Source organism: Leopardus geoffroyi, chromosome D3 (assembly GCF_018350155.1).
Source record: "Leopardus geoffroyi isolate Oge1 chromosome D3, O.geoffroyi_Oge1_pat1.0, whole genome shotgun sequence".
In the NCBI taxonomy this organism is placed as follows: Eukaryota; Metazoa; Chordata; class Mammalia; order Carnivora; family Felidae; genus Leopardus; species Leopardus geoffroyi.
In genome coordinates, this window is record NC_059339.1 from 23487110 (window position 1) to 23512671 (window position 25562).

Here is a 25562-nt window from a genome sequence, read left to right on the forward strand (position 1 = left end):
GTCTGGTGTATTTCTGATAGTTATGCTAATTTTTTAAAGTTATTTTTTTTTTTTTTTTTAATATTTTTTTTTTCAACGTTTATTTATTTTTGGGACAGAGAGAGACAGAGCATGAACGGGGGAGGGGCAGAGAGAGAGGGAGACACAGAATCGGAAACAGGCTCCAGGCTCCGAGCCATCAGCCCAGAGCCCGACGCGGGGCTCGAACTCCCGGACCGCGAGATCGTGACCTGGCTGAAGTCGGACGCTTAACCGACTGCGCCACCCAGGCGCCCCCCCTAAAGTTATTTTTAAGGAGAGAGAGCTCACAAGCGAGCAGGGGAGAGGCAGAGAGAGGGAGAGACAGAATCCCAAGCAGGCTCTGTGCTGTCAGTGCAGAGCCCAACATGGAGCTCGAACTCACAAACCATGAGATCATGACCTGAGCTGAGACCAAGAGTTGGACACTTAACCTGCTAAGCCACCCAGGCACCCCAATAATTACACTGATTTTTGAGAGACATATTTATTTGCTTTATACATTCATCATGTAATGATAGTTAAATACTAATAGAGGCAAAATTCACATCAGGTTTTTCTCTGAGTTAATAGTATTGAGTCATTGTCAGTTTTGACTATGTACTATGCATAGATCAGATATTATTGGGGGAACCAGGGGAAGGTAAACTCTCAGTACTGTTTTTGAAACTTCTTATGTATCTTAAACTGCTTACAAATAAAAGATACTAAAAACAGAAGAGTGGGATGCCCCAAGCTGTAACTGTCACTCAGATGAAAGCTGACAAATTCAGAATACAATAGAACTCTAGTCTCCGGAGAGGCAGGTGACCACCATTGGCCCTGGTCAGATAAGCCTGGGTTCAAATCCCAGCTCTGCCACTCACTAGCTATGTGACTTTAGGCAAGCTGCTCATCTGTAGGAGTCTCCATCTCATTTGAAACATGGAGATAGAAATCCCCATTTGATAGAGATGTCCTGAGAATTAGGTGAGGCTGTCATACAATGGGTGTTTAATACCTGGTAGCTGCCATTATTACCATCATCTGTCCATGACCTGTGCACTATGTTAATGCAGGAAAGAGTATGGGATTTCTTTAGTATACGTGAATCACTAAACATAACAATTGAAGCCTCTAGATCGTTTTCACACCTGGTTATGCCATCCTGAATCTTCCCCATCCGTTGTTTATGTGATTAATGTTTTAAACTTAAGTGCAGACCCTTAGGTTTTTTTCTGTTAAACGTAATTTATTGGTTTCAACCTGTCAATGTAGGCCTAGACTGTAGTGTTTTTATTGACTTTTTCAGCTCTTAGCTGTCTTGCTAAGCTTGGAGATAATCTGTAAACTTGATAAGCATCCCTTCCAAGTCTTTAATTCATGGATAAAAAGGTTGAGCACCATGGATAAGGATCCTGTGGTATGTAATCATCTACTTCTCTTCAAAGTGAGATATTTACTAACGAGCATTTGCTGAGAAGACTTGATGGATTCCAGGTTCCTGGGTAGTTGTAGACCAGGGCTAAATGGGCATCTATGGAGGGAACTGTGGGCTTGCTTATTCCTTGGTTTGGAGTCTTGAGAACAGCAACTTAACATCTAGTATTTGCCTGCAGGTCGAAGCATGAAGAAATTGATCTGGTCAGTTTAGAGGAGTTTTATAAGGAGGCTCCTCCAGATATTAGCAAGGCTGAAGTCACCATGGGAGACCCTCACCAGCAAACCCTGGCACGTCTGGACTGGGAGCTGGAGCAGCGAAAAAGGTTGTGTTTCTCCCTTCCTGACCTTGTTAACCTGTGCAACACAGACCTTTACCCATGGGGACAACGCTTTGTCATGACCCACAGTCAGACAGTGCCAGGGTCTGTGGAACCAGCAGAATGATTTCTTAAGACCAAATCTCATTTTGTGATTCATTCACATCTGATAATTCAGACTTGACCAACTGCATCATAGGTGAGGTTGGAATTAATTAAGGCTGTCAATAGAAAATTGGAGTAACATTTTCTTTAAAATTTTAATACCTGAGACCTAAATATCTTTTGTACTGTTAAGTCCAGTTTTGTTTTTTGCTTGTTCCTCCTGCCTCTAAGACTACCCCTATGGTACTTTAAAATTGTGCAAACATTATTTTATTTTTTTTATTTATTTATTTTTTTTAATTTTTTTTTTTTTTCAACGTTTATTCATTTCTGGGACAGAGAGAGACAGAGCATGAACGGGGGAGGGGCAGAGAGAGAGGGAGACACAGAATCAGAAACAGGCTCCAGGCTCTGAGCCATCAACCCAGAGCCCGACGCGGGGCTTGAACTCACGGAACGCGAGATCGTGACCTGGCTGAAATCGGACGCCTAACCGACTGCGCCACCCAGGCACCCCATGTGCAAACATTATTTTAGAAGGTTATACAATATCTTGTATGTAGACAAATTATAATTTATATAGTTTTTTCTTTATTGGGTTAGACTTTTATCATTTTTTTGCTATCATAAATTATGCTTTCAGGAACCCCTTTACACATAAAAATTTCCCATATTAATAAAGGTCTTTTACTTATTAAAAAGAACATTTCTACTGTGTAACTTAATCTAGGTATTTTTAAGAATATAGCATTTTTTTTTTCATACTGGATTTTTCGTGGCTGCATCCTTTTCATTATGGTGACTTTCTTCCTCTGTATTTGTACAAGAATTCTAGGGCATTTGGTTGACACAGCTCTGTTTTCCATTGGAGAAGTAGGTGTTTTATTTCCTTTTTTTTTTTTTTTTCTTTTCTGTTATAGAATGTATTCTATTCAGTCTATGTTAATGAATTTAGTAAGCACTAAGTTTGACTCTTATGGAATTGGTGCCAGATTTTAGCAGATCGGGCTGGCCCATCACTCCTCTGTCCAGTACACTGCTTGCCTTGGGCATAGGTTAAACCATGAGTGTTGTATTCCTGTGGTCCATAATCCATCCTTACCCTGCCCCATTCAGTCCAGTCTGTGGACCTCATTTGGGTCCTATAGTTGCTAGATCCACATGTTTGTGAAAGTTTGGGGTCTAGACCCTAGAGGCAAGAAATGGAGCAGGAAATGACACAGGGATATCCCCTAGTGGTTAATGGGCAGAGCCTCTGGAGCCAGACAGGCATGGATTCAAAGCCCAGCTTTGTACTTACTCTTAGCTGAGTGACCTTGGGTAAATTCCCTACCTCCTTGAGCCTTCATTTCCTTCTTTGGGGAAAAGAAGAGTCCCTATCTTCCAGGATTTTTATAAGATTAAATGCAGTAATGCTTATAGTTCTCCAAGTGCCTGGCACATAGTAAGTACTAGGTAAACATGAGTTAATCATGACTGCTGTCATTAGGTGGCTTGTGACAGTGAGTAGATGTATCGGGAGATCTCTGAGCAGCTTCAAGTGACAGTGGTCTGTCCTCTCCCCATAGGCTGGCAGAGAAGTACCGAGAGTGCCTGTCCAACAAGGAGAAGATCCTCAAGGAGATTGAGGTGAAGAAGGAATACCTGAGCAGCCTCCAGCCTCGTCTCAATAGCATTATGCAGGTGAGGCTCTCCCCCACATACTCCCCTACCTTGGCCTTTTGCTTTGCTTTCAGCACCCAGCAAGACCTTGCTGACCTGAGGCCTCCAGCAGCCACATCTCCCTTTGGGTTTTGCCAGGTCTGTTACCCTAACGGATGTCAGAGCCCATTGCAAGGATGGTCTTATCTCTAGTTTCTACCCAACCAGTGCAGTAAGGTTGTGTCCTGGGTGGAAGAGATGCTGCCAGGTGAGCTCAGGAACATGTACACACATTTATGTGAGATGTTTTCTTTTCACCCAGAGCTTCCTCCAGGTAAAATACTTCTGCAAACTCTAGGTTTAATTTACCCCAGAATAGTTTCCATCAGCCTCACAGTTTCCAGGCATGCTTAGATGTGGATGTCTGTTAGACTCCCTGACTGCACCTTGGGGATAGATGTTTAGCAGAGGTACTCTCTCTGAAAAGAACTTTACTCCTATTTGAAAGCCATCAGGTACCTTAGGAGGATAAGTCCCCACTTTAGATTGTAATGTAAAATGTAATGTCTTTCTTTCTTTTTTTTTTTTTTTTTTAAATGTTATTTATTTATTTTTAATTTTTTTTTTTTCAACGTTTATTTATTTTTGGGACAGAGAGAGACAGAGCATGAACGGGGGAGGGGCAGAGAGAGAGGGAGACACAGAATCGGAAACAGGCTCCAGGCTCTGAGCCATCAGCCCAGAGCCCGACGCGGGGCTCGAACTCACGGACCGCGAGATCGTGACCTGGCTGAAGTCGGACGCTTAACCGACTGCGCCACCCAGGTGCCCCTAAATGTTATTTATTTTTGAGAGAGAGCACAGTGGGAGAGGAGCAGAGAGAGAGGGAGACACAGTATCAAAAGCAGGCTCCAGGCTCTGAGCTGCAGCACAGAGCCCAATGCGGGGCTCGAACTCACGAGCCATGAGATCATGACCTGAGCCGAAGTTGGATGCTTAACTGACTGAGCTGCCCAGACGCCCCTGTAATGTCTTTCTATATAGGTGACCTGATTTTTGTTTGCTCTGTGAAGCAGATTGCTCTAAATCCTTATAGTTTTTTTTTAACTTTTTTTTTTCTTAACTCTTTTTTAAGTAAACTCTGCCCAACGTGGGGCTTGAATTCACAACCCCAAGATTAAGAGTTGCATGCTCTACAACTGAGTCAGTCAGGTGCCCCTGGGAGTTTTTGCTTTATAAACTAAAACACGACTGTTTAAAAAAAAATTTTTTTTTTAATGTTTATTTTTTGAGAGAGCACAAGTAGGGAAGAAGCAGAAAGAGAGGGAGACACAGAATCCAAAGCAGGCTCCAGGCTCCGAGCTGTCAGCACAGAGTCCAGTGTGGGGCTCAGACCCACTAACTGTGAGATCGTGACCTCAGGTGAAGTCAGATGCTTAACCAACTGAGCCACCCCAGCGCCCCTAAAACACAACTGTTTAAAACAGCGTACATATATTACATTTAAAAACATAATTTTTACGGGGCGCCTGGGTGGCTCAGTCAGTTAAGCATCCGACTTCGGCTCAGGTCATGATCTCACAGTTTGTGAGTTTGAGTCCTGCGTCGGGCTCTGTGCTGACAGCTCAGAGCCCGGAGCCTGCTTCTGATTTTGTGTCTCCCTCTCTCTCTGCCCCTCCCCTGCTCATGCTCTGTCTCTGTCTCTCAAAAATAAATAAATGTAAAAAAAAAATTTTTTTTTTAAACACAATTTTTACAAAAGAAAAGCATACAGTTCCTAAGTGTATAGCTCAGTGAATATTCTCTAGTGAACACATCTATGTAACCTGCACGCAAATCAAGAAAAAGAACATTACCAATTTTCCAAAAGATATTTTATTCCCCCTCTCAGTTACTATCTCCTCTCACCCTTCAGTAACTATTATCTTGATACCTATTGTCATAGGTAAGTTTGGCCTGTTTTTGAGTGTATACAAACAGAATTGTATATATACTCTTGTGTCTGACTTCTTTTGCTTAACGTTATGTTTGTGAGATTCATCTGTACTGTTGTGAGCACCAGGAGTTCATTTATTTTCATTAATACTTAGTATTTGATTGTGGGTACTTCCAGTTTGGGGCTATTATGAATAATAATGTTATAAGCATTCTTTGTCGTTTGGTGTCGTATGTACATATTTCTGTTGAATATATACCCAGGAATGACATTGCTGGGTCGTAGAGTATGCTAGGCATATATTTAGCTTGGCAGACACTGAAACAGTTTTCTAATGTGATTGCACTGATGTACAAAATTCCCCCCAGCACCATATGAAAGTTCTAACTGCTCCACATCCTCACCAGTGCTTGGTATTGTCAGCCTTCTTGATTTTAGCCATTCTGAAGGGTATTACCTTTCTTTGGGGACCAGTGATGTTGAGCACAACCCCTTTTTATACTTCTTTGCTTTTGGATTACCTCATTTGCAAAAGGCTTATTCTAGTCTCCTGTTCATTTTTCTATTGGATTGCTTTGACTTCTTTATATATTCTGGAGATGAGTCTTTTGCATGTATTTTTCCCATTTTATGACTTTCTTTTTCACTCTCATAATGGTATCTTTTAATGAGCAGATGTTCTTAAATTTTATATGATCTAATCAGTGTTTTCCTCTGTGGTTAGGATGTCCTGTTTAAAAATCTCTCTGTCCCAGGGTCATGGAGATATTCTCGCATTTTCTTATAGAAGCTCTATTGTTTATCTTTCACACTTAGAATCTAGGATACCTGGAAGGGAACATTGTACATAGTGTGATATAGGGTCAGTTTCATTTTTTTTTTCATGTAGGTATTCAGCTGGGTCATTTATTGAAAAGGCCATGCTTTCCCCACTGTTCTCCAGTGCCACTTTTGTCATAAATCAAATGTCCATGTAGGTTTGTGTGTCCTCTATTTGTCTTTCCATGCACCAGTATCACACTGGCTTATTTACGGTAGCTTTGTCAGAAGCCTTGATGCCCAGGGGCGCCTGGGTGGCTCAGTCAGTTAAGCAACCGACTTTGGCTCAGGTCATGATCTCACAATTTGTGGGTTCAAGCCCCTCATCGGGCTTTGTGCTGACAGCTCAGAGCCTGGAGCCTGCTTTGCATTCTGTGTCTCCCTCTCTTTCTGTGCCCCTCCCCCACTCATGCTCTGTCTCTGTCCTTCAAAAATAAATGTTAAAAGAACTTATTAAGAAAAAAAATAGTTTAAGAGAAGTCTGATGCCCAGTAGTGTGTGCTCTAGCTTAACTTTTCAGGATTGTCTTGGTTGTTCTTGGCCCTTTGCATTTAACATGTAAATTTTAGAATCAGCTAGTCTATTTTCACCTGCTGGGATATAGACTGGGGTTGCATTGAATCTGTAGATCAGTTTGGAGTGAACTGATTTCAGGGCAGTGTTGAGTCTTCCAGGCCGTTAACGTGGGCTTTCATTTCTCAAGCCTTTGTGTAGAGGCTTACACACCTTTTACTTACTTATTCTTAGGTAGTTTAAGTCTTCTTGATGCTCTTGGATATGCTTTTTTTTTTTTTTTTTTTTTCATTTTCATACTGTTTGTTGCTTGTGTAAATTGATTTTTTTGTATTGACCTCTTATCTACCTATTCTGTTAACTTATCATGTATTTTTAATAGATAAAAAAAACTATTATAGTAACTCAGCAGCCATCTCTTCACATGTGGACTGCCTACAAAGGGAAAATAAAAATCCTTCTTTTGTTGCATGCAGGCTTCCCTCCCAGTGCAAGAGTACCTATTCATGCCGTTCGACCAGGCTCACAAGCAGTATGAGACAGCTAGACATCTGCCACCGCCTCTCTATGTCCTCTTTGTCCAGGCCACTGCGTATGGGCAGGCCTGTGGTGAGTATGGGGGCTGGGTGAGGAAGAGGGGCTGTGGGAGCAACAGCCGTGGCCGATTGAGTCATTTGGAAGCCCTGCCTGCTGAGGAAAGCTCCCTGGTCCTGCTCAGAAGTTCCCAGGTGACAGACGCTGCCTCCCCTCTGCACCGCCCAGCATGGCTGCTCTGACCAGCTGGCCTGAGGCTAGACTAACCTGGTGGGCATTTCAGAATGGATGGCTTTAATCTTCAATGAGCCTGGCTGGTCGGCTAGTGGGTATAGTGCCCTGGCAGCCTGCCTGCCTGGGCTCCCAGACACTCACCCCATCAAGGCATGCTTGGCAGGTGGATCAGCACTTCTTCTTCCGCTTCAGAGAGAGGACTTGGTGAACACAGGTCCCAGGCAGCTTTCCCAGAATTTCATGACGCCCAAACAGGCTGCATGTCGTTAAAGTGAATTACCAAGTGGGAAGACGTGTCTGCTTTAAGCTCATGGGCGACCCTTTACTCCATAGAGTTTTGAAAAGGTTTTGGAGACCTTACCTTTTTCCCTACTGCAGCTTTCACCCAGCACCTAAACTTTTCTTCTTCACCCCACCGCATCAAACAGACCTGTACAGCATCAGTGCATGCCTATCCTCCCAGCCATGGGCACCGACACATTACTGTCTCTCTTCTTGTGTCTTCCTGGTCCTCCTGGTCCTCTCCTTCCCTTTTGTTCTCCTTCTTGTTTCCATCATCAGCTCATATGAAATCCTCCCAGCCCCCTAGACAGGGTGAGTAATTTTCTTTTCTTTTGTGTTTAAACCCAACCTGTTTCCTTTCCCATTTTACTATAGAATTTCAGAATTAAGCTACCCAAAAGAACAGTTTGGCATTTGCCAGTGGTTGATGGGGGCATCTAGCTTGTTTGGGTGAGGTATGTTGGTTCATGCAGGGCTGTCAGAGAGCAGTGGCCGATCACCTGGAAGTATTATCTCAGCGGCCTTGCCAGGTAGAGGAAGTTTGTCATTCCTCTTTAGTGCAGTTGGGCAAGCCATTTCAGTCTCCTATGAGTGTCTGTGACCCATATACCGTTTTGGTTTTTTTTTTTAATGTTTGTTTATTTTTGACAGAGCGCCCATGCGCATGAGTTGGGGAGGGACAGAGAGAGAGGGAGACACAGAATCTGAAACAGGCTCCAGGCTCTGAGCTGTCAGCGCAGAGCCCAATGCGGGGCTTGAACTCACGGACAGTGAGATCATGACCTGAGCCAAAGTTGGACACTCAACCACCTGAGCCACCCAGGTGTCCCCCTTATACCGTTTTGAATGGAGCAAGAGAGGTGGTGGCCTGCCTGACCTCCCAGTAGACCTACAAAGTTCCACAAAGGCAGGCCAGGTGTCACCTGGGGAAAGTGTCAGTCCTGGTGCATGGAACAGCCCTCTTATCTTCCTGTTTAAGACACCAAGCTCAAGTTGAATAGACCTAGTCTTGAATCCTAGCTTAGCTACTTCCTGGCTAATGTGTCTAACTTCTCCGAGCCTTGATTTTCTCATCTTGTGGCTATAGTAATAGTATGGTTCTCACAGAGTTGTTGTGAAGGTTAAACATTAATTTGAAAAACATAATGTTATAAGTACAATTACAAGCATCAGCTCATTTGGTCTTTGCCACCCAACCAGGCAGTTACCATTTGTCAAGACAGGATTTCTTTCATAGATGCAGAAAGTGGGGCTCAGAGCAGTGAAATAACTTTCTAGGTGTTTAGGAATTGGTGGGGCAGGGACTCAGATCTGGGACTAAACTGCAGGGTCCAAGCTCCTGTGCACTGTCCTGCCTCCCAGTTAAATGTGACAGTACCAGCCAGCTGCTTGGTGTAGTACAGAATAGAGAGTAAGCAAGCACTGAGATGAGAACCGTTGTTTCTGAGATGAGAACAGTTAGGGCGTCTGGATGAGAACCTTTAAGACAGTTGGCAGAGGAGTATCCCGTGGCTTTAGGTGCTAGGGTGGGATTACGCGTTGGTGTAAGCCTGAAAAGGGAAGCGTTCACCATAGTGTCAGGTGGTGCTTGTCTAAAATTTGCACTTTGGATTCTTTGTTTTCAGTAAATGATGGAAAAAAGCTTTAAGTTTCCCACCTTGTTCCTCCTCATGTGGAGAAAGGGCTTTTGCCTTTCCACCCCCAATCAGTTAGGAGTTGTGACAAAGGCAGAAGAAATGCAGCCCCAGAGTTAGCCTGTTGTGTAGCTTAGCTCCTTCCCTCAGCAGCTGTCCTACAAAGTTTCTTCTTGCTCACAGATAAGACGTTGTCTGTGGCGATCGAAGGCAGTGTGGACGAAGCCAAGGCTCTATTTAAGCCTCCTGAAGACTCCCAAGGTAATGTGGTCGGGATCCTTCCCCACGTCTTCCATAGCTGGGTCCAGGGGCACCAGGTCAACACCTCAGGACAGTGCTGGTCCTTTGGAAATTATCTGTACTCGTTCTGAGTAGCAGGGAGCTTGACTTTAATGTCTTAATGCTCAAGGGTAGACGGGGTAAAGCATTGGTTGTGGATTTTGGTCCTGCCACTCACTAGCTCACTGATCCTGGGAGAGTTATTTAACATTTCTTTCTTTTTTTTTTTTTTTAATGTTTGTTTATTTTTGAGACAGAGACAGAGCATGAGCAGGGGAGGGGCAGAGAGAGGGAGACACACAATCTGAAGCAGGCTTCAGGCTCTGAGCTATCAGCACAGAGCCCGACATGGGGCCTGAACCCATGAACTGTGAGATCATGACCTGAGCTGAAGTCAGACACTTAACCAACTGAGCCACCCAGGAGCCCCCTCTTTAGCCTTTCTGAGCCTCAGTTTACTTACTTGTCAAAACAGGATAGTAATACCTCATGTAAAATTATTGTGTCAATTAAATGAGGTCATACATGCAAAGTTCTTAGCATCATTCTTGGCACATAGCAACCCCTCAAGTTGTATGAACTGCTACTGCTGTTGCTATTTATATTACTGTTACTACCACCACTACCAACAACAGGGGTGGGGCTTGTGGTCCATAGGATTGCATTAAAAAGCACCTTCAAAAATAGAGGCAGTTGGATTATGAGGCATTCCTCCTTTTTTTCTCGCATCACCATGTTTTCTATACTGAATCAGCAGCAGCAAATTGGTTTATCATGTATTCTAAAGAAACCCATTTACAAATGACAGAGTCTCAGCCCCTTTAAGCCCCATGGGTTGAGGCACTTTAGGAGCATTGGGAACCTCCTTACCTCCAGATGCTTTCTCTCTGTGGTTGCAGATGATGAGAGCGACTCTGATGCTGAAGAGGAGCAGACCACGGTGAGAGCTGTTTGCCCTCCTGAGTGTGTCAAGCAGCTGCACTGGGGCCTGCTAGTTGGCAGGTGCCATCTTCCCTAGAAGCAGACGAAAGAGGTGGGAAAGAAAGAGCTGCTGGGGTCTGGCAGCTGGATAGCTGAAGCAGCAGGTTCCAGCCAGCGGGGCTGAGGCCCTGGCCAGTAGGGAGAAGGAAGGGGCAAATTCGTATGACCAGTGCTCATCTGATTTGATCTTTCCTTTGTCCAGAAACGCCGGCGACCCACACTGGGAGTTCAGTTGGATGACAAGCGCAAGGAGATGCTGAAGAGGCACCCGCTATCTGTCATGCTGGACCTGAAGTGCAAAGGTCTGGCTCCCTTTGTTCTGGAGGATCCATAGCATTTGAGGCTTTTGCTAGCTGCAGGTGCACAAGGTTCAGCAAGCCAAAGTCCTGTTTGACCAAGAAAAGATTCTGGTTTCATATTTCTTTGTTTTTCATCATTGTTTTGCATGGAGTTTGATTTTTTTTCTCTAAGTCATAAGCATAACAACAGAGACGAAACTAGACACATAAGGGATGCTTGATAAAATTATACCAATTTCTGAATTGACTAAGTCAGATACACAGAACAAGTCACAAGAGTGTGCAGGATTCGAGTACTGTGACCAGTGTGCTTAATCTCATACACATAAGTAGAAGTTTGTGTTCTGCAGAGAATGATTTGAAACTGGTTTTGTATGGATAAAGCAATATACACAGTATAAGAGCTAACTGTCACATGTAAGTTTCCGTCTCACCTGAGACTCCAGTCCTCCGTCTTACCTCCAAGGTCTTACCTCTTGGTGACAGATTTCTTACGTATTTTCTAGAACTATTCTATGTATTTAGAAGCTTTTATACAAGTGTATATTTATCCCCTTCTCCTTTTAGTTTTTACACAAATGGAAACATACTCTACACACTTCACCTTTTTTTAAAAACTTGTTATTTTGAGATAATTTTAGACTCAGAAGAGTTGCCGTAATAATAGACTTCTCAGGGGCGCCTGGGTGGCGCAGTCGGTTAAGCGTCCGACTTCAGCCAGGTCACGATCTCGCGGTCCGTGAGTTCGAGCCCCGCGTCAGGCTCTGGGCTGATGGCTCAGAGCCTGGAGCCTGTTTCCGATTCTGTGTCTCCCTCTCTCTCTGCCCCTCCCCCGTTCATGCTCTGTCTCTCTCTGTCCCAAAAAATAAATAAACGTTGAAAAAAAAAATTAAAAAAAAAAAAAAATAATAGAATTCTCATGCTCTTCACTCAACTTCCCATAATGTCAGCATCTTAAGCATAGTACAGTGATCAAAACCAATGTTAATTTTATTGGTACAATTAACTAAACCACAGAATTTATGCAGATTTCTTTGTTTTTTCCACTAATGTCCTTTGTCCATTTTAGGATCCAGTCCAGGATCTCACATGACATTTAGTTGCCATGCCTCTTAGTCTCCTGCAGCCAGGACAGTCTTCTCCTCCTCAGTCTTCGCTTATCTTTCATGACCTTGACATCTTTGAAGACCAGGTTTATTTACTATGTGGAAAAACTCAATTTGGCTTTGTCTATGTTTTCTCCTTATCAGACTGAGCTTATGGGTTTGGGGGAGGAATACCATAGACATGGGTTCATCATCCCATCATATCAGGGGTACATGGTGTCACTGGTACTAACCTGGATCCACTTGGTGATCACTTGATTGCTCCCTTTCTTTTTTTTTGAAAAAATTTTTTTTTCAACGTTTATTTATTTTTGTGACAGAGAGAGAGCATGAACGGGGGAGGGGCAGAGAGAGAGGGAGACACAGAATCGGAAACAGGCTCCAGGCTCTGAGCCATCGCCCAGAGCCCGACGCAGGGCTCGAACTCACGGACCGCGAGATCGTGACCTGGCTGAAGTCGGACGCTTAACCGACTGCGCCACCCAGGCGCCCCAGATTGCTCCCTTTCGATATTTTACTTTTTAGAAACAGCTAAGTCCAGCCCACACTCAAGGGGAGGGAAATGAATCTCCCCCTCTTGGAGAGAGGAGTTGCAAAGAATTTGTAGACATTTTTTATTCAATATAAAATTGCCATTGAGTTTCTGTTTTTACAGTAAAAGCTCTTAAAAGCCTCGCTTTTACAGTTCCATAATACTGTAGACTCTGCTCTCATGTTCAACTTGTACATGGTCTTCTTTTCATCCTCCCCCTCCAGATGACAGTGTGCTTCACCTGACCTTCTACTACCTCATGAACCTCAACATCATGACGGTAAAGGCCAAAGTGACAACCGCCACGGAGCTGATCACCCCCATCAGTGCAGGGTACTGGGCAGGCGCTGTGGAGAGTGGGGCATGGGGGTGGGTGTGAGGAGAGCCTCTCTGCGGGCTGCTTTTGGTTCCTTGCGCACACTGGCTCTGAGGAGGTGCACTGCTCCGTTGACTTCTGTTGTCATGTCCACGTCTGGAAGTCCTGGCACCTCACTGGTATTTAGAAAGCACTTGCTGACTTAAGTTGGTCCTCTTACTACACAGCAGATGATAAAATGACTACAATGTATGGAAAATTGAGTAGGCAGGGCAGAGCAGCAGCTTGTTCTGACAAGTGGAAAGGTGTGAATGTAGAAATGGAATTTGGCAGACATGATGAGGTTGACAAATTTAGGCCTTCATTTACTCTTTCCCAAGGTGCTGGGACTTTTGCTTCATAGCCCAGCTCAATCCCAGGTTGTCCTTACCTGGCAGCAGGAAGAGGTTTTGAGGAGGGTGAGTGGAGGCACGGTAATGATGGCCACAGGTTCGGCATCCCCAGGAAGCGCCTGGCTGTGGCAGTCTTGTTCCACAGCTAGGATTGGGAAGAAAGGAAAAGGGCCAAGAGGGCCTGAAATAGCCTCACAGGAGCACTACCCTGGCCTGGTACTCCTGCACACTTGAGTCTTTGGGTTGGCTATACAGAGACCACTGAGGGAGACACACAAGTCTGGTGCCTGGTGGGGTGGGGCTCTTCCCATGGCTGCCTGGTGTCCCTGTATTCTCTACCCTACACTTACAGTCCATGCCCTCTTCAGGCTGCAGCCTTGGTCCCTGGACTCAAGAGTTATTTGATCACGCTAGGGCACTCTGGATGAAATTGACCCTATTCTCACCTGACCCCAGCAGAGGGAGCCCAAGGCTTGCTTCTTCAGAGTGCCCGGTTACACTGCCTGGCCAAAGCTCTCAGTCTAGCAGCTTGCGGGCCCTGGCCATGGTGGAGTTCCTTGTCACCAGCATTCTGCCTGCTCACCTCTCAAATGCCAAACCTACTAAGAAGAGGGCTGCCAGCTGGCCTCAGTGCATACTTAACTCCAGCTTCTCCCTAAGTTTTGCACATGCAAGTACTGGGGACAGTACTGCTGAGTGGATACCAGCTGGGCTCAGAGCTCCAGTGTTTCCCGGGTCTGCCACTTATACCTGTGTGTGCACCTTTAGCCAAGTTTCCTGGCTTCTGAGGCTGGTTCCTCACTCTGGTCATGAATTGTAATATACACTTCCAGGGTGTTTATGAAGGATCAGGTCTAGTGCTTAGCATAGGTGAAGCACTTGGTAATGACAGCTGGTAATGTCACACTTGGTAATGTGTTTGTCATCATGAATTTGCTTAACTCTTCACAATAACTTTACAAGGGGAGGAAACTACGACTATCATCGATAGATGGTCCGTGGCCCCAAAAGAGGGAGGGGATGCAAAAGGAAGCACCACCCTGAAACCAGGATTGTATCTTTATGGGCCTTCAGGTGTTGTCTAGCTCATCCCCCTATTTTTCAGTTGGAGAAACTGAAGTCCAGGAGGCATCTGACCAGTTATGGAAGCTCTGGGCCTAGAGTTCCAAACTGCCAGCTCAGAGGCCTTTGCTTAAGTACAGGCTGCTTTGGCCCCTGGAGATACCAGCCTGGTGTATGGTTCTATTTATTCATCTACTATAACACAAGGATACTTTTTTTTCTCCCTGATGTAATCACAGTCTCACACTAATTCCTTAATATCATTCAATATCCATTCAGAGTTCAAATTTCACTGATTTTCTCTTAGTGTTTTTTGTTAGTTGTTTTTATAGTTTGGGTTTTGAATCTGGATCTTTATAAGGTCCACATGTTGCAATTGGGTGAAGCTTCTCTCAAGCATCTTTTCATCTGAATGTCCCTGCCATCTGTTTGTCAAAGAGAATGGGTTGTTTGTAGGTTTCCCCAGTCTGGATTTTGATGATTGCATCCTTGCATTAGAATTTAGTGAGTTATTACCTTCCTGGGTATTTCATGTTAATTATAGTTAGGTTTAGAGGCTTGGTGAGATTCAACTTTGATTTTTTTGCAGGAGGGATGAGGGAGCAGGATGGTATAAATGTTGAGTGCTTCCATCAGGAGGCACAGGCTGTCTCTATTTTTGTGGTGTTAGCAGCACTGATGACTGTTGCCAGGATCTATTAATTCATTAGGAAATTGATGTTCTTCATACAAACATTTTAACATTTAACCAGCCGTGCTGAATTTTCTTCAAGAAATTATTTTACAGAATGATCTCCATTAGGACATTTTGACTCACTACTAATCAGTTTTTCATTAAGTCATTAAACTATTTTTAATGATTTTCCACTTTTACTTACCAAATTCTTAATCCCTTTTTACCTATTATTATTTTACAACAAAGATTTGACTGAGTAGTTTTTTGTTTTGGTGTTGTGTTTTTATGACTGTATATAATCTCTCCTTTTATGTTCATTATCTTCACCAAATTCGGTTGTCCTGAACCACATATTACCGATGCAAATTTTTCAAGATTTGATTCTTTCATTAGGTTTTGTTAATTAGAAACCGTTATTGTGGAGTTTTAGCTGTTCTGTTTATTTTTGTTGACTCCTGATTCATTCTATTTATTAGTAATAGTCACTAAATAATATTGGCCAAACGACTGACAATTCTTATTTCTAGCCAGTTCTCCATGAAAGGCAGTGAGGTGGGGCAGAGAGACTCTGGGAGAGACAGGAAACCAGGAAGAGTCAAAGCTGCCACCGCCCCACTGCTAAATTCTTAAAGTCATGCCTGGTCTCTGAGCAGTAAGATTAGCCCATTCTGCCTGAGTTGCTCCTGATGCCAGACCTGGAAAGATGAAGGAGAACCCCTGCTGGTTGAGAGAAAGACTGAGCCTTGTCCTTTGTGATCAGATTACTCCATTATCCTCTTCCTCTCCCCTCTCCATCCCTTCTCCACTTGTCAGCGTTTAATTACAGGCTGTGCCCTAACCATTCCAGATGGGTGGCAGTGATGCTGTCTCTCTGCTTATAGCCCTGGGTCACCTTGTGTCCAGCGCATGTGATAATGTCTTTTCCTCGGAACATAAAGGGGACCTTTTCTGTGAGTGGCATGAGATTTGGTCAAAGTGAGATAGACACACCATTAAAGCTGTTTACTTGCTCTTTGGGGGTAGAAAGGAATCTCTTCTGCTGTTGTGAAAATTGTGATTATTTTATCTCCAGTGTCACAGAGCTTTGCTCCCCTGAAGGTAAGGCCTTGGTCACCATATACCTCTCTTAAAGGGATAGGGTTTTCAAAAAATTTAGTGTGTAGGAGTACTACTGTCTTTGATCAGACAGTGCAAATCCCTACTCCAGCACTTATTAGTAGTGTGATCTTAGACAAGCCATATCTTTCAAAGCCTGAATTTCTTCTCTGTAAAATGGAAATGGTCATACCTCATAGAGTGTGAGATCTGGTGACCTCAAGTATAAAGAGTTATGGTCTGTCCTCCCTCCACTGCCCTGGCCCACAGGAAGCATTCAGTAAATGGTAGCATGATCATTAATGATAGGTGGCATTACTATCCCCAGATGCCCAAGTCTGCCTCAAGGCAAGGCATTGGCCAGTGTTTTCACTGCGGTCTTATCCCTTTTCCAGTGACTTGCTGTCTCCTGACTCAGTCCTGAGCTGTTTGTATCCAGGGGATCATGGAAAGAAGACTCCGAATCCAGCCAATCAGTATCAGTTTGATAAAGTTGGGTGAGTCAGCAGTGTTTCCTCCTTTCCCAGTCTCTTTGCTTTGGAGTTTCTCTGGCAGCTCAAGCCCAGCATTAAAGACCTGTTAGGGTCAGAGGCCTATCAGGGGGCAAGGGAGACCCTGGAGCTTGAGGGAGTGCTATGTCAAAAGAAGGGAACACAAGGGGCAAATGAAGGTCATGGAATAGTAAGGAAGGGTGGAAGGATCAAACTTGGAGGACATGATAAGAACACATGAGAGGATAACATGGTTTAACATTCAATTTTCTGAGGATTAAAAACCTGAAAAATATTTTATAAATTGGTGGACTGGTGAAGAAATCAAAGGCATTGACTTTATATTGAGACTTGAGACTTGCTTATGAGCTGGGGGGAAGAGAAAAGGGAACATGGGAGAGGTGAAATTCACAGTAGGAAGGTGATGAAGTTTAGAGACTTTGCTGGCAGCCGGGCTGTGAGTGTGGCCTAGCCTGTGAGACCATCCATTTCAGGGGCATGGGAGGAAGGCTGTATCCTGGGACCACTGCAGAAAGGACTTATAAAATCATTTTATGCTGTGTTCTTTTCTGCAGCATCCTGACTTTGAGAGACTACGTACTTGACCTAGGTCACCCCTATTTGTGGGTACAGAAGCTAGGTGGCCTCCACTTCCCCAAAGAGCAGCCCCAGGTGTGTACACTGTGGATCCAGTCTCCTTGGCTAAGGATCTCTACTCCCTCACCCCCCAGACAGACTCCAGAAAGGCTTTGGATGGCCTTTGAGGGCTTTGAAGTATCAGAATGCTTTTCCTTGGGGCTATGGTCTGTCCTCCCTCCACTCAGGATACTAAAAATGTCTGAGGCCCACAAATGTGTAGGTACCTTTGGTTCTCCCTGAGCCTGGTAGCCCTCGAGATGAAAGTAACTTGAGTCCTTGCTCTGGGTGCTACATGACTCCAGGCTCCACCGCCCCTCAGTCTGGTGTTCAAAAGTGCCAGAACCCCAAGGGATCTGGCATCTGGCACCTTAGCAGAAGCCTTCCTTTCTCAGGAGCTGGCCAGGCCTCTTGAGATTTCCAGCATCCTGTATTCCTACTGGAACTCAGCATCTGGCCTGTCACAGCAGGTGAACCCTGCCATTCCCATAAGGTGCCCACCTCAGGGTGTGTGTGGTCCTGGCTGCCATTGGCAAGGAGGGCCTAAGAGAGGCAATGCCTGGAGACAACAAGGACAGAGGGCACTCAGGGTGCTTCTCGCTGTCGTCTACAGCACACGGTGATTGCTGACCACTCGCTGAGCGCCAGCCACATGGAGACCACCATGAAACTGTTGAAGACCAGGGTTCAATCCCGCCTGGCCCTCCACAAACAGTTTGCATCCCTGGGTAAGCTGATGTGTGGCTGTGGCTTAAGGCCTATTTGGACAACACAGGGACAAAGATGACTTAGTCCTTCACTCAGGTTTCTTAAATCCTGATGACACTGCCTGGCTCTTGATGAGCAGAGGTGTTGGCAGGACCCCTGGGGAGAGCTACAGGTCCATCCAGGCAGGGATCTTAGCTCCCCTCAGGACTATCAGGGCTGTCCCAGCTCACAAAAGAGACCCAAAGCCTCCTGGGTGGTCCAGGTTAGTGGACTGGTCAGGAACAACTTACTGTAGGTTAGCGCATGTCAGATTTGGGTGTACATTCCAACAGATACTTAGTAGAAATCCATTCATGCTTTGTAGAGTTTACATTTAGCTTATTTGATACAGCTATCCAGGGATCCACCCCCTCATACCTCCCTTGAGACCCACTGAGCTAACATCCTCCAGGGTGAGGATGAACCCCAGTGTTATTCATAAGCTCCCAGGTGATTCTGAGCCATTGAGCTAACGAGCCATTGACCAAGGTGGTGGCCATATCGGTGTTCCTTTTCGTTTACTCATTCAGTAAATACTTGTTGAGGACTTACCATGTATAAGGCACTTGAGGGGAAGTGAGGGTTGAGATCTTTCTGACTGAAAAGAATCACTGTCAGGAAAGACATTAGGTTTCCAGGACCCATCTGGAGTCCTTACCCATCTGGGGCAGTTCTTGTATTCCACATGGACCCTGATCCCTGCAGGGCAGCATTGTTTGTGGGTTTCTTCCCCATCACCATTGCTAAAGTTGTTTTGTCCCAAGGTTGGATGATTGTCATCCTAGACAGCATTTACTGTGTTGGCATATTTGTGGATTGAAACTCCAGCAGGAATTTGCCCTGGAGCAGTTCTCTAACTCTTCTCCCTTAGAGAAACTGACACAGAACACTTCAGTCATTTTCTCCATCAAGGTCAGCTGTGAGAAAACAGCCCTCTTGGCTATTTGATCTAATTAACAGTCACTGCTGCAGAGGCACCATCACTGGTTCTGGCTGCCAGGGGGTTTTTGTTTTGCTGGCCATCATTTGCATTAAAGATAAAGCACCATGAATGCTGGTGCTAGGTCCAGCCACAAGCACATAGCAGGGGTGAAGGTCAGGTTGGTGTGCCTGGATTCCTAGCACATGTTGTTGACCAGGGCACCTACTGAATGCTTCATGTATCTGGAGAGCTGGCAGGGCCACCTGAGCCCTCCAGATGATCCTAGTTACCCAGCTGTGGCATCTGATTTCTACCTGTAATACACCTGACTTGCTCTCTTTTAGAACATGGCATTGTACCAGTTACCAGTGATTGCCAATACCTCTTTCCTGCAAAGGTTGTCTCCCGCCTGGTAAAGTGGGTGACAATTGCCCATGAGGATTACATGGTAAGTGGAGGAGTGACACGTCACCCTTGCTGTCCCAAAGACCCATATCATCTTTCAGCTCCTGCCCTTCCCCTAGAAGGGCAAGGGATTTGACTGGAGGATCCAGGAATTCCCTCCTCTGTGGTGACTTCTAGGAGCTGCATTTCACCAAGGACATTGTGGAGGCGGGACTGGCTGAGGACACCAATCTTTACTACATGGCACTCGTGGAAAGGGGCACAGGTAATTGCTCTTCTGATCACAGTGGTAGGCCAGGGAGATAATAAGAATAAAACATTCCTGAAGGTTGCCCAAAGAAAGCAAAAGATCCTAGAATCTTGCTGGGGTGACTTAGCAAATAGTAGTAATGATTGTAAGAGCCACCATTCAGTGAGGACTTGTTCTATAACACAGCCACATACATGTTTTATCTCATTTAATCCTCATGACTGGGAGTGGTAATGCAAGTACCCCCTGCTTTCCTAAAATTTGCATTCCACCACTTTGCTTTTGCACAAAACCTACATTAGTGCTGTTTTCGCTAACTGAAAGAAAGGAGGATGTTCACCTTTGCAAGAAAAACCATTACTGTACTAATGTAGGTCTTGTGTAAAAGTAAAGTGGCATTAATGCTCGAAAAGTTAAGTGGGCGATGCTCCTCTCCTTATGCCATTTTGACTTACGGAAGGTTTCATAGGAACACTGTACTTTTGGATAGCAGGGGAAACCCGTATTCCCATTTTATAGGTGAGGAAATTGAAGCTTTGTCACAAATGCGATCTGAGCCTGAGCACTTAGCCCTTTGCTTTACTGTTCTCTAAAAGCAGATACCTGTTCTTCCTCCTCTTCACAGAAGGGCCAACAAACCACTCTCAGTTTGTGAAGTGCAGGGTAGTAGGACCTTCCTCCCTGTCTGCTGTTCTGTACTCACTTTTGAGGAATCAAAAGCTGTGATTCCTCACGGCTGTCCTGGAGTCTAATTTGCCACGGCTTTCTGTGGAGCCACCTGGGTGCTGCCTGTGGAGCTGTTTTCTAGCTCCTGCCTCGGCAAACCTGCCACTGCCCACGGAATCTGACCCCTGGGGCTCGGTGCTGTAGCTGCAGAGCTCAGGGGGTTGGTTGTGGGTCTAAGTGCGAGAAATACAAGGAAAGGTTGCACTCTGTGATATTAGAGTTTCTCTACCATGGTTTCTTGCCTTTTGTATGTTTTAAAAATATCCTGAGTAAATTAAATATTTTAGATACTATTGAGGTCCCCAGGGCACTTCATGCTTTCATTCTCTCCCTCAACAATTGGTGACTCCTATTTGGAATTTGTACATTTGCTTCCCATCCTTTTCACTTTCAAAAATCACTTTTGTCTCATCCCTAAATAACACAGAATACTGTTTTGAAAAGGCACAAATATGTAGTCCAAGAAATTTATAAAGCCCTAAGAGGGGGAAGTCACTAGAAGACCTCACTCTGCTTCCTGGTTGACCAGATGAAAGCTTATGTAGGTAGTAAGTGTTCTAGATCCATAACAGAGTGAATGTGATAACTAAAATTTTCATAAGATGCATTGCAGAATTTGAAAATTTAAAAGTGAAATTTAAATAAGTGCACAGCAATTATAGAAAAATATTTTCTCCATAGGATGACGTTCACTTTTACCACCAATGCGCTGTGTATGTGTGTGTGTGTGTGTGTGTGTGTGTGTGTATGTATACGTATACTTATACATACGTATACACATACACACTCACATATATGCATATACACATATACACACAGAGACACATGAATAATCCTTTATTTTACAACAGATCAGTTTGAAAATTTTACATAGTATGGGTTAAAAACAAAACTTAACTGAATAGAGATTAAATCCAGAAATATATGCCAACTGTTAGGACAGAAGCAATACAGCAGAGAAAGGACTCACTTTTTAATAAATGTGGTCGCAGCTGTCAGGGAAGAATTGTCTTAACCTCCACTCTCTTGTCCTCTGTTATTTGAATTACTGGTGTGTCATAGTTCTTTTTCCCCCCATAAATAATGAGAAAGGAATGGCATATCTAGCGCATTTGTGGTAAAAGTGAATGTCATCCTATGGAGAAAAGCAAAGGCTGCCGCCAGAGAAAAAATGAATATTTTAAAAAATACAACTGTTTCCTGTAAGGACTATGAACACAGCTTTGATAGCAGACAGTTGTAGTTGAACTCAGCACTGCTGCTTTGCAACTGTTTGATCTTAAGGAAGTGTCTATGAGAGCCTCAGTTTCTTTATAGGTAAAATGGAGATGATAATAACGGTACCCATCTCATACAGTCATTGGTAGGTTGAAATAAACCTGAAGTAAAATGTATATAAAGGGCTTAGCACAGTACTTGGAATACAGTAAGTACTCCGTAAATGTTGGGTATTAAAAAGTTTCACATAACAAAATACATAAAAAGAAAAGAAACAATAGAGAAAATATGTTGATGTAACAGCTAATACACAATATTGTTAGAAAAAAACAGTAAGCCTTCATGTGGGAAAATCCTTAACTTGTGGGCAAAGAAAGAAATGCCAGTTAAACTTCTGTCAAAGGAGCAAATATAACACTTGGGCAGACCCAGTGTGGACCAGACCCTGGAGAGTCCACACACCTCTGCATCCTTAGAGGGACCAGAGTCACAGGACTTCACATTCTGCTGCCTGGCAATTGTACTTCAGAGATTATAGAACAAAAACAAAAGACCAGAATGTTCTGTGCAGTACTCGGATTAATGTAAGACAAAGATCCAATGGGGAGGGTCCGTGGCTGGCAAGCTGGGTCTCAGAACTGATTTTTCCTCCTTCCCCCTCCCTTCCCAGCCAAACTCCAAGCTGCTGTGGTGCTGAACCCTGGCTACTCCTCCATCCCACCCATTTTCCAGCTGTGTCTGAACTGGAAAGGAGAGAAAACCAATAGCAACGATGACAACATTCGGGTAAGGCTCTGATGGGGGGTAACGGGAGGAGTGGGGAGAGCCTCCTTGGTGAGATGGGAGGTGGCAGAACCTACTGCATCTGAAAGCTTGCCCACTGGCATGATCCTAGGGACAGAGGGACCTGCCAGGATTTGTAGAATTTGCTGGAGTCTGTGTGGTATAGTAGAAGAAAAAGCCTAGACCCATCTTAACAACTTACCTAGTTTGGGGTCACCCCATTTTAAAATGGAGATAATATAAATACTTGCTTTGAAAAGTAGTTGTCTTGGGCTTCTGTAGAATTGTGAATAAACTCGGGAGCACAGACGTGGTGGGATGAGATGATGTATAAGATCATTGCAGCTATTATTAATTTATTCTGTTGATTTGATGCTGTAGTGGTCTTCTGGCCGTGGATCATGCTTTTAACCCTAATACTTTCTGACTTAGATCTTATCTTGAGATTTCTTCTTTACATGCCTCCTGCCTCCATCTTTTTGGCTGTGCAAGTATTGGGCAGGAAAAGTTATGGGTCAGAATCAGGAAGACCCTGTTGTCCTGAGAACAAGCCCGTCTTGCCTGAGATGGTATGACCCAGCTCCTGCAGAGGCCCGGCTGTGGTTCTTGTGGAGCTGCCAGACCCACTCAGTCTGAAGGTAGTGCTAGGTTCCTGGCTATCCCACTCCTTAGGCAATGGAGAGCGAGGTCAACGTGTGCTACAAGGAGCTCTGTGGCCCCCGACCCAGCCATCAGCTCTTGACCAACCAGCTGCAGCGCCTATGTGTGCTGCTGGACGTCTACCTGGAGACGGAGAGCCATGACGACAGCGTGGAGGGGCCCAAGGAATTTCCCCAGGAGAAGATGTGTCTGCGGCTTTTCAGGTGAGGGGAGGGGTGGGAGCGCTGGGGCTCTGGGTGCCTTCAGCCCTGCCTCTCTCAGGGATTTGGGGCAGAGATCAAAGCCTGGCATGGAGGGCGTGTGTGTTCCCAGGTGTGCTTGTCTGTGTTCACAGTGGAAATTAAAATTCCATAGCTGGATTTTCTGGAGAGAGCTTGCTCCCTGCTTCCTGAAACTTTCCCTGCAGCCCACTTCTACCATCCTGGCCCAGTTGTTCTTCACGAGCACCCCCTGAAGGTGGGCCACCCACTAAGTGAGCAGCACCAGACCACAGACCAAGAAGATGTAGCTGAACTTCCTGTGCTTTTTCTGGAAAACAACAGGGTTTGCTTTTCTCTGTCCAAATAAGCTTTTTAAACTACATATAGCCCCAGCAGTCCCAGGGTATGCCCTACTCTTCCTGGGGTGCTCACAAGTCTGCCACAACCACAGCTTTAGGCAGTCGGGCATCGTGGAAGGAACCAGCTCTGAAATACCATAAACATAAGTGCAAATCTCTGCTTTGTTCCTCACCAGCTGTGTGACCCTGGCAGAGTCACTTTAGCTCTGGGCCTATTTCCTAAAGGCTGAAGTAGAAGTATACAGTCTGGCTGATGAGGAATTAGAGATAAATTATGTCAGCTATGAGAATGATTCCTGGCACAGACGGGGGCTCACAAAATGCTGTTAGGTCCTGACATCTTGGTGTTTAGCCTGTCTGTGCTCATGGCACTTCTAGCCAATGTTCCATTTCACTTTTGTCAGGTCCTTTCTCTCCCTTCCATCCCCCTAACTCATGTTCTTGTTCTTAAAAGCGTCAGTTTCAAAACTCCAGAGTCCACACTATTCAGGTATCCTCTCCCTTTTGAGCAAGCAGCTGGGGAGAAATGGTGTCTGGGAGAGGGGAAGGGCACATCCCCCCTATTCCCTGTCGGTCTAAAGGTGCCTTAACTGCCCGTCACCTTCTCTCAGATAGCCAGTGCCAGCCCCTGGAAGCTGTGCCAGCATCCTCCCGCCTCCATCTGGCACTTCCACCTGGCCTGGTTCTTCATGTTACCTGGTAATAACCAGTTCCAGCCCCCAAGTGGCTGCTGGGAGGTGAAGCAGTGACTAGGTGTTGGTGGCTTCTAGGACTTGCTCTCCCTGGTGGGTCTGTGTGAGAACTCAGTTCTTCCCACCTTCTCAGTCTGCTGTAACACATTTTCAGGGTGGAAGCTCTCACACTGTCGGTGTTTATTTTCTGTTATCTAATGGTTCCCAAAGGATCTGTTTCCTGAAGTGCTTTTGTGTCACCCAGGCTGAGCTCCTCTGTCAGGGCATGCTGGGAAGGTACTCCTTTGGCTACTCAGATCCAATTAACTCCATGATTGGTGAGATGTGAGTTTCTTGGCCTGGAGTCCAGCTGACCACTGGGATCAGGACAAGGGGCTGGGCTGCAAAGCGCTGGCCTGGCAGCAGGGGCCCGAGGTCTGGTCCTGCCTGTGGCTGGCTACTTTCAGCCTGTGGGTTCTCCATTAGCCACATGCCTAGACTCATCCAGGTGACTCTGTGCCCCTCTGGTGTTGGGAGGTATCTGTCATTGTGAAGCAAGGGCTTCAGGGCCAGAAAGATGTAGGTTCAAGTAGCAGCTCCTTCCTGTGTGGGGAGGTCTACATGTAGCCCCGTGAGCTTCAGGTTCCTCATCGGTAAAACAGCATCTCAGGTATTGATGATACCTGATTGATGATTGAGATACCAACCTCAGGTATTGTTGGGAGGATGAAATTAAACCAGATGTAGCTTGTAAATTGCCGAATATGATGTACGCAGAGTAAGCCCTCACATAAATAAGTGGTTGCATTAGTGTTGGAATAAAAATCTTCTTTCTCCTCATCTCTACCATCACATAGACACACACCCCTCCTTCAGACCTGGATCCGGGATCCTTTCTAGTTACCAGTGAATGTCAGTCATAGGCAGACAAACAAAAGAGGCCCTGTAGCTGGACATCACTCACTGGAGTTGTGCAGCTTGGGGGCCCTGTGTGTTTGGCCTGGGGGCCCAGGATTATAGCCGAAGCACCTTAGCTTTGTAGCACTGGGGGCTTTGGCCATGGCTGTCAGTCAGCCTCTGGCCAGTAGGCTTTGGTGTCAGACCTGGTTTTGAATTTGGGCTGTGTACTTTCTGACCATAAAATCTCAGGCATTTTACCTTCCCGAGCCTGTTTCTTCATCTGTAAAACCTATAAAATGGTGGAAACAGCACCGGAGAGTAGTGAGTATAAAGCACATAGCTCTTTGCAGGCACTTAGTGCAGATTCTTTTCACTCCCAGACTCCTGCCTACATGGGACTC

The 25562-nt window shown here is 45.1% G+C and overlaps 1 protein-coding gene across 9 annotated transcripts in view; it reads left to right on the forward strand.

The window, feature by feature from the left end:
- THOC5 (THO complex 5) overlaps positions 1–25562 on the forward strand; it is a 32111-nt gene that overhangs the window by 6010 nt on the left and 539 nt on the right. For 6 of the 9 annotated variants that reach the window (XM_045458130.1, XM_045458129.1, XM_045458128.1 and 3 more), the window contains exons 6-20: positions 1617–1763; positions 3431–3545; positions 7248–7380; positions 8101–8133; positions 9639–9716; positions 10634–10674; positions 10918–11017; positions 12877–12985; positions 16589–16690; positions 17260–17356; positions 17934–18048; positions 19334–19437; positions 19572–19659; positions 22259–22374; positions 23044–23234. In XM_045458130.1, coding sequence (XP_045314086.1) covers positions 1617–1763; positions 3431–3545; positions 7248–7380; positions 8101–8133; positions 9639–9716; positions 10634–10674; positions 10918–11017; positions 12877–12985; positions 16589–16690; positions 17260–17356; positions 17934–18048; positions 19334–19437; positions 19572–19659; positions 22259–22374; positions 23044–23234 — 1569 coding nt within the window. The remainder of the gene's footprint in view (positions 1–1616; positions 1764–3430; positions 3546–7247; positions 7381–8100; positions 8134–9638; positions 9717–10633; positions 10675–10917; positions 11018–12876; positions 12986–16588; positions 16691–17259; positions 17357–17933; positions 18049–19333; positions 19438–19571; positions 19660–22258; positions 22375–23043; positions 23235–25562) is intronic. The other 3 variants (XM_045458132.1, XM_045458131.1, XM_045458127.1) reach the window with 1 other exon arrangement.